Here is a 9644-nt window from a genome sequence, read left to right on the forward strand (position 1 = left end):
CTCGACTTAATCGAAATAGTGTTTGCGTCCTATGACGATGTCTGTTGCAGACAATGTCGTCATTCGGATCACACACTTCCCGCGCTGCTCGCAGAAACCATGCTGACAAGCGAATCGCTTCTTTAGTTGCAAAGAAGATGGCTAAGGTCATTCTGCAAATTTTCAGTGAGCTTAATGAGAATACCAGCAAGTCCTCTGAGGAATCAAGGACCGACTCTCCAAAGGGTACTTTCAGCTTCAAGCAGTTTAAGGCCTGTGGCCCAAAAGACTTCACAGGCGAAGACGGACCAAGCGCTATGTTTCAATGGTTCGACTCAATCGAAGTCACACTACGCCAGAGCGGATGTCCCGACCACCTACATACTATCAACGCCACTGGCGTTTTCCAATCCAAGGCTCTGGATTGGTGGACTGCCGAAAGAAACAGACGTGGGAATGATGCAGCCTATGGGCTTACTTGGGATGAGTTAAAGGAACTCATGATGAAGGAATTCTGCCCACCCCATGAGCTTAAGAAGCTGGAGAACGAGTTCTGGAACATCAAGCAGGATGGTGGCGATAACGCCGGTCTAACTGCCCGCTTCAAATAGCTGAGTATCATTTGTCCAAGCCAGGTGGCAACACCTGATATGACGATCAAGAAATACATCCGTGCTTTACCAAATTGTGTTGCTGACTTCGTGCAAGCCGCAAAGACAACAACCATCGAAGAGACATACCTACTCGCTGCCGAGATTAAAGACAAGCGAGTGTTGGCTGGTTATTTCAAGAATACCACCAAGCCACCGCCGCTCCCACTGCTGAAACCGCCGCACCGCAAGCTTCCAAGTCTTCTCGTCGCAAACGCAAGAACAACAACAACAACAAGAACTGTGCTGTCACATCCGCTCCACTCCAAGCTGTCCCTGCTCAACCGCAACCCCAGAACCGCTAAGTAGCGGCACCAGTGACCAGTGCACCGCCAGCTAAGCGTGCATATACTGGTCCACACCCGCTCTGCCCTACTTTTACCTAGCATCATCCTGTTGGGATTGCATGTCGGTTTTGTGTTCACTGCAACCTGTATGGCCATTTTACTGCCAACTGCCGTACTGGTCCCCGCCAAGCTCAAGCTCAAGTTCAAGCTCCTGTACTGACAGCTCCTCTTCCTGCTCCACAGGGCCAACAAGCAGCTCCTGCTCCCGCTGCCAATGCAAGAGCCTGCTTTGCATGTGGTGATCCCAACCACTTTTCAAATGTCTGCCCAAACAGAGTGGTGAAGCAAGAGCCACAACAGCAGCAACAATAACAATATCAACAACAGCAACAACAACAACATCAACAGCATCAGCCTTAGTAGCAGCAGAAGACAGCAACCTGCGAACATGCATTCAACATCAATGCCCGCCAGGCTCAAGCAGACAACAATGTGGTTAATGGTACGTTCCTTGTCAATGGTATATATGCTTCGTGTTTATTTGATACTGGAGCCGATAACTGTTTTGTTTCGTTAGAATTCGAAAAGCTAATATCCCTACGATGTTCAACGTAGAAGTTGCCACTGGAAGAACCGTCACTGTTCACTCTGTTCTCCGTGATTGTACGCTTGAACTCAACAATCACGTCTTCACTATTGATCTTATTCCAATGCAGCTTGGTAGTTTTGATATCATAGTAGGCATGGATTTTCTTCGCGAGAATTGTGCTGAAGTCGTTTGTTTTGATAAAATGATTCGTTTCTCGCTCAATAACGGTGATCAACTCTGTGTCTATGGCGAAGTCGCATCGAAGAATCTCAAACTCATGTCGTGCATATAAGCGAGTAAGTATCTCTGCAAGGAATACAAAGCTTTCTTGGCACACATCGTAGTAGTGGAGGAAAAGGAAAAAAAGGCAATGGATAAGGTGCCTGTGGTTCATGATTTTCCTAACATCTTTCATGATGATTTACCTGGTTTACCCCCGAGTCGTGATATTGATTTCCGTATTGACCTCATTCCTGGAGCTAATCCTGTTGCTAAATCTCCTTATCGCCTCGCACCGTCTGAAATGCGCGAACTCTCGAGTCAACTCCAGGAATTACTTGACAAATGCTTCATTCGCCCTAGCACCTCTCCTTAGGGCGCACCGGTTCTTTTCGTCAAAAAGAAGGACGGGTCATTCCGGATGTGCATCGATTATAGGGAATTGAATAAGCTGACAATCAAGAATCGCTATCCCCTGCCCCGAATCGATCATTTGTTTGATCAGCTACAAGGTGCAATGCTATCGTTCTGTAGTCAAGCTAACTTTCCAGCGCTCCCTTCAATCCAATCCAAGACTGTGTTTATTCATTAAACCCAATCAGTGAGTATACTCGAACCCTTTTTGCTTTACGCACTTTTGGGTGTTACATATGTTACCTATTTCAAATCACAATCGACACACAACGCAAACACTTTTAAATGCTGACCGCTATTGCATGTTATACGTGTTACTCGATGAATGCTTGTATGTTATGTTTACACAGTGATTGTTGCCTGACACCTTAGCAACGATAGTACTATAGTTTTGACTCAGCACCTGTCGTGGACAGGGGTTGTTAAGGTTTTACTTCACGTGTCACAGTGGTGATATGTGTTGCGCATTCTACAACTCGCAGTCATGTTTGTGCATATTTCATTATCGATAACCTGCTAGCTTCACTTTTCAACATGTTACATGCTGGTTATGCGTAAACCGCTTTGGCTATCTACTATACTATTAAACTTGTATGCTCACCTTTACACTATGTATATTGACCTATTTTAACGTATGTGACAGGTGTTTAGGATGATGTGGTATGCTTGCTATGTGGAATCGAGCCAGGAGAGTCTAGAAACAAAACAATTAATTTATGAGTTGTCGGAACAGCTTTATTTGTCTTTGAGAAACTATGTCTGTAATAACTTCTTTTATTTGATATGTTATGGTATGGGACGTAACATTAAATATCTGGTAATTTTAGTTGTTATGGATTTCTCCTGGACAATCTGTTTCGCTCAGTGCCTCACCCCGATGTTTCCGCCATCGGTTGGGGTGTGACATAACACCAGGAAGCTATAATCTAAAACCCTAAATCTACAATGTGAGTCATTCTTTCTTCTTATCAAATGCTTTGCAAAACCCTAAATGTTTTCAGTTATACTTACAGTGATTAAGTCTTTGTAATATGAAATTACTGCCAGTATGTGTGGTTTTGTATACATTATTAGTCTATCATCACTATTGGACAAAGAGTTGGCCAATAGTGATATGACCATGAGTACAGGGATTGGCCCTGTGAATATTACTGATTTGAGTAATTGAAAGATATAAACAAATGTAAAAACTCTGGATACTGTAAATTATAACAATGTGTCTTTTTATACAAATGAATGAACTCACCAGTAGTTTTCGCTGATAAAATATTTTTAAACGCGTTTGAGGTTACTTACTGTGAAAGTAAAATAAGCTTGCTAGGAAGCACTGAAGGCTTAAATAAAGTGGCTATGTTACCTGAATAAAGAAAAGAAATTGTGTTTTATCAACTAGGGTTTATCCCTATAAAGACATTTGTTTGTAATATGGGTTTTATCTCATTTGTTTAATATTAAACTTGGGTGTTTTACAAACTCTGAAAGTTTTCCTGACTACGGTCCTGATGATATTTTCTGCTGCAAATTTAATAAACATCGATACCACTTGTATCTGCTCACGGCTCCTGTCTAGAGTATGGGCGGGGGTTGTGACATCAACCTCAACACCTTCAACAGACTGCACATTCATTGTGTACGACACATTGCCCCCTTTGCTCATCACTAGATGATCAATGTCTTTGTCCAACCTAAGTTCTTCAACAACTCCAACCGCTTCATCATCTTTTTCTAAAGTTTGTTTTAAAAATAACATGTATGTGTATTACAAAAAAAAAAATCCATTCCGTGAGTAATCTGTCGGAATTTCCAACACACTTCCTACGGAATTAATTTAGAAATAACATATATTTTTATTAAATAATGAAACTTTATATTTTAATATCGTTAATTTTATTTATTATAATTATTTTTTATGATAAATTGGATTCCTACTAATGATTAAAATGAAACGAATTTCGTAGGAATTGCGTTAATATTTTCCTACACATTTCCTACGGATATATATAAATGTGTTTTAAAAATAACATATATGTGTATTATAAAAAAATTATCTATTTCGTGAGCAATCTGTCGGAATTTCCAACACACATCTTACGGAATCAATTTAGAAATAACATATATTTTTATTAAATAATAAAATTTATATTTTAATATCATTAATTTTGTTTATTTTTTTTACGATAAATTGGATTCCTACGCATTTCCTACTAGTCGTTAAATAAAAACGAATTTCGTCGGTATTCTGTCGAAAATTTCCGACACATTTCTTACGCATGTCGATTCCTATGAATTTCCGACTAATAGTTAAAACAAAAACGAATTCCGTCGGAAATCCGTGGGAAATTTCTGACACTTTTCCTACGCATAACAATTTGTGACTTTTTGGTCGCTTTTTGTCACAAAACTAAGACCCTTTATTGTTTGTCGGAATTTCGTGGAAAAAGTGTGGACATTTTTGTTCGTAAGAAATGTATAGGAAATTTTGATAGAAATAATTGCAGTTTTCTAGTAGTGTAAACATTTACACCTCATGTAGATAACATATAATTAGGTAAATATTACTATATTTACTTGAAGATATTTTACATGGAAATAGGTGTGTTTTACTTTATTTATGTTCGATCACATTTTACATATATTATACACACATATATCATGTGCCCGTGAGTGGAAAAATATCTATAGCATCTACTTTTTACAATAATCTTGGACCATTCAATTTTCACAACTTGTTAATGTCACTTTCTCTAACAAAGAGCCCATGAAAACCATATGGTACCCGGTGGGGCAGCTTCACGGCAGCGACGATCTCAAGCGTCGGTGACTTAGCGTCCATCACCACGAATCTTGACTCACCGGTGTTCTCGTTATGCACATAAGAAACCACATACCCATCATCCTCATCCGCATCGGGGTTGTCTGGCTCCCTAGCTACAAAGAATGGTTCACCACCGTAACAACCAGGCCCGAACATCCGGCTAGCAACTATGCATTCGCGACGGTCTGCTTCGGATAGTGACACATCTAGCTTGACCACACCAGAGATCTTTGGCATCGGATCACCAACTCCACAATACATATACCTGAATAGTTTGTATCACGCCTCAATCAAGTATACATATAATCATTGTAACCAATTGAATCGGTGAACTTTTTTTTCAATTGTTCAGATACTTCTTAGCTACAATTTATATGCTATATAAATAAAAAAAGAACTATTACACTAATTTTTCACTTATTTTAAAATAAGATTAGACATTTACCTACACATGTGTAGGTTCTATAAATAAACAATTTTTTTTTTGTTAATTTAAAATGATGAATAAATATTACGATTTCTACTATTTCTTATATTTTAAAAAATCAAGATTGAAAAATTAAACGATTTTCTCTATGCAAATACTATGTTCTATTTAGAACTAATATGGTGGTGGTCTATTGCCAAAGGTAAAAACCTTTAAATAGGTACGTCTGAGAGGGGAGGTCTTCGGTTTAAGTCTCACAAAGAACAGATTAAAAGAAATTTGCCACTAAAAACAACTATGTTTTGTTTAGAACCTCACGCTATAATACTCTTCAAAAATATCTTCTAGGAAAAATGAAAATCATCATACGTTCCACAAAAAATGGAAAAACTTTATCTATGTGCAATAATTATTTTCAACTTTATTTATATATATCATCAATTCTCATGCTTTCGCTTTCGCTTTCTAAAACATTTTCAAAAAAAATTTAAATCCATTCAATTTTGCAATAAATGTCTTAAACGTGATTAATTACTTTTACCGGTTATAATGACTTTATTGTTGTTTTAATTAAAATTAAATTTACAAAATTAGTTAGTTCCCTGAAATAGTCAAGAAATGGTCACTGTTTATCTATTTTTCATGTTATTATGTGTTTATAATATAACTATTTTTAGTACTTTTAAATTTTAAAAACTGCTTTTATAAAATTAACAACGAACCTGTTTTTAACGGCAACAAAGGCCGGATTTAAAACCGCAAAGTCAAGATTCCGGGTTGAAAGCGGGTGCCGGGATACCATTCCTGTTTTCAGATTAATCTTCACTTTCTCAACCGATGCATGAATCAAATCCATTCTTTCCAACGTATGTTCAACCGATAATATGTTCGGAGCCACCATCACCACCGTATCTCCGCCATCCTCCTCCCATGCATTGATGCAATGTATCACATTAAAACCCGGAACCTCAAACCACTTCATCTCGGACTCGTCTTTCGCGTACCGAGGGATCAACCCGAGCCGAGGCACCTTTCCAGCGTCCGCGCTAACCGGGGATCCCCCACCCAGCATCTCCATTGGGCTCATCCCGATTTGGATCTCGGGAAAAATCGCGTAGTTTTTGGTGATGGCGAAGTCGTGGAGAAACGACGGGCTTGTCATTGAGAAGATCGGGACATCGGCTTGTTTTTCTCCGTTTTCGTTGAAACGGAAAAAGGTTAGGAAAGGGGGGACTGGACCGTAACGAAAGGCAAAAGCTTCTTTCGTTACTGGATCGATTTTTGGGTGAGCGGTCATGCTCATGAATAGTTTGCCGTCGAAGTCCTCACGTCCGACGGTGACTATGTCACCGTCGGGCGCTAGTTTGACGGCATATGGGAGATCCGACTCTCCCAGAGCAAAAAGTCTGTTGCCAAAAAAGGCCAGACTGGTATTGGCTAGACCAATACCTTTTGTGGGGTCAAATTGTCCAGCCAAAAATCGGCCGGCAGTGACTGCCATGCGAGCTGCAGAGGCAGTCACACCATTAAACCCTGAAAACACGTTTGGAATAATGGGGAATCCCGCTTCTTTCTCTATTGAATATTTGTATGTTTTGATGTATCGGCTACATAACGAAGCTTTTCCATTGGAGATACGAATAGCATGGAGCATGCCATCGCCATCGAAGAGGTGGTAGGGTCCTCGCGGAAGGAATTGCGGGTTCGGACCATTACGGAAGTAAGCACCGTCAAGGCAACTTGGCAGTGTGCCCTCGATGACTTCACAGTCAGTCGGAGGGAGTTCGTCCACCGGTGAAAAGTTATCAGACAAAACGTGTTTTGGATCAACTGAGACCCTCGCCGGTGGATCAATAAAGTTATTAATGATGCTATCAAAAGCATTAAAGATGGTGGCGGGTAAAGACTGATCCACCACCACTGAACTTTCACGTTTTCTAATATTCAGGGTTGGTTGCTTTTTCGGTCCACTAGGTCTTTTGGTGGTGGCGGTACTGGTGACGGTTTCTGGTTTTTCTTCAGTCCTGACTGAAAAGACTCTTAGCGCAGATGGCGGTGAAGACGATGATGGTGGTGGGTGGGAAACAGTTGAGTTTGATTGGGAAAAAATGGAAATGAAAGATGAGGAGAGAGAGTCCATAGTGTGGTACCGGATGCTTTACCACAGAGCAATGACATGTTTTTATAGTGAAACATCGAAAACGACCCATCAGTCACGTTAACCATACGAAATACATCCGATATTCATATTTGTAATTATTCCTTTCAATAATTTATAATATCCATAATAATATCCATAATAAACTGATGAAAATATTTATGATCCGACTGATATTTTCATCTGAATTTTGTCAAATTGTTACTTTACCACATATATTAATTGTGGTTATGAGGGGTTAGGTATTAGTTAATAATACAATTTTTTTTATTTAATGAATTTTAGTGTAGCTTAGTATACTTCAGTTTTACAAACAACACGATATTTTTTATTTTCAATTTTAAGAGTTGTGCATTTGTGATTTTGTGTTTCTCTATTTAATTAATTTTATCGTATCATTCTTGCCGATTAAAACTATATCGTCACATTATTAGGTTATCGGGTTGGGTACGTGATGGGTGCAAGTGATGAGTGATGTTCCGTACTACACCGCCTTAAGAGGTGTATCACTTGGTGATGGGATGGAAATTGTGGTAAGTATCGCGATGTGATGGTTTGTGTTGTGTGTGTGGGTTAACTTTGACGTTGACCATTGCAAATGTGATAGAGTAAAATGTGATGGAATGAGGTGTCAAATGTGGGTGTGATGATGTGATGGAGTGTGATGAGTGATGATCACCCTATATACCCTCACTCCATCACACGTCACACCAAATCACCATTTGACAAACCTTACTCCATCACATCCATCACATTTTACCCTATTACACTTGCAATGGTCATCACTCATCACACTTAATCACACCTTAACATCTCAACACCAAAGTCAAACACACACACATTCTCCAATCACACCTTAACACCAAAGTCAAACATACACACACATTCCTCCGTCACTACGCGACACTCATCACTTGTTTGGTCTCCATCACACGTGATAGCACGCTCGAGGCTTTGTTCTATCACTCATCACAAGCTCTCATCACACGACCGTCCCGACCACCCTTAGCAACGAGAGTTTTTTCACCTCTATGAACTTGAGGTGACGTTGAGTCAGAGATTGGATTGACGGACCTTGAAAGTTCCCGAGGTGGAAATCATTCTTCACGGACCCTCCTTGTAGTAAGAAAGAGAGATGGTTACCCCGGTTCTTACACTATAGGGTGTGGTCATTGTCACACCTTCGTTAGGTACGTCTCGGATGGGAACTTGCAACTTGGAGAGTGTCATTCCTTTTGGTTAAACCGTTTACATTGTTTTGCTAAGTGACTGTGGTTTTCAGTTAAGTCTGGATTTTATACTTTTGCTTATTTTTCTGTGTTCTGGAGTTCTTTCGATCTATGTCTACGTAATCTAGATCGTGTGCTGTGCATTTGTGATAACCTGCTCATTCTCACATGAAAGGAATGGAATTGCAGAATCGCTAGAAGCGTTGTGTGATGATGAAGATGGAATGCCTTTGTCAATCCTCTGATCTTGAACCTGATAATATCCTGTTTCCTTCTTCTTCATGTTGAGCTCGTAAGCTCTCAGCTTTCCAACAACTTCTTCTAGGTCTTTAGTCTCATAATCAGCTTCTCCTTTAATCATGAGAGTATAGATATCCGCTTTCAAACTTTTAAAACTATTATCGCTATTCATTTTGAATGTGATAGGTAACGTCTTACAGTTAAACTTAAATGCATCGACATGATTAGTGGCTAGATCCCGGAATGTCATGCGCCTTGTGGTAAAACCCCGCATGTGAAATTTGAGGGTATGACAGATTGTCCTAAGCTATGAATCTCATGTTTAAAACCTCCACTGTCAGTAGAAACTCGCGTAACCACTCAACGACTAACTGGTACCGTTAAACCTGTTCAGCAGTTGATGGACGCAACTACTAGATTTAAGATATTCTCGGACACATTTAGTTATCGGCAATGGAATCCCTCATTATTTTTATTATTTTTATACACACACACACACACATATATTACTCGTTTAAGAGTCTTAGTGAAACTAAGATTCTCATTAGAACTTGTCATCTTGATTGAAACCCTACAAGAATCTTAGTGTAAGCCCTTCAACATCAGCGCATAAACAAAATACGAAGAATCTCTTGTA

At 39.6% G+C, this 9644-nt stretch overlaps 1 protein-coding gene across 1 annotated transcript; it reads right to left on the reverse strand.

Moving 5' to 3' along the window:
• Positions 1 to 4682: 4682 nt before the first annotated feature.
• On the reverse strand, positions 4683 to 7642 carry LOC110873138 (probable carotenoid cleavage dioxygenase 4, chloroplastic). The gene is made up of 2 exons (XM_022122062.2): positions 6103 to 7642; positions 4683 to 5218 (listed from the first exon to the last, which is right to left on the reverse strand). Exons 1-2 carry the CDS (start codon positions 7518 to 7520, stop codon positions 4858 to 4860), a joined length of 1779 nt encoding a protein of 592 aa, XP_021977754.1. The 5' UTR covers positions 7521 to 7642; the 3' UTR covers positions 4683 to 4857.
• Positions 7643 to 9644: the final 2002 nt, after the last annotated feature.

The sequence above is a fragment of the Helianthus annuus genome, chromosome 8 (genome assembly GCF_002127325.2).
Source record: "Helianthus annuus cultivar XRQ/B chromosome 8, HanXRQr2.0-SUNRISE, whole genome shotgun sequence".
Taxonomy (NCBI): domain Eukaryota; kingdom Viridiplantae; phylum Streptophyta; class Magnoliopsida; order Asterales; family Asteraceae; genus Helianthus; species Helianthus annuus.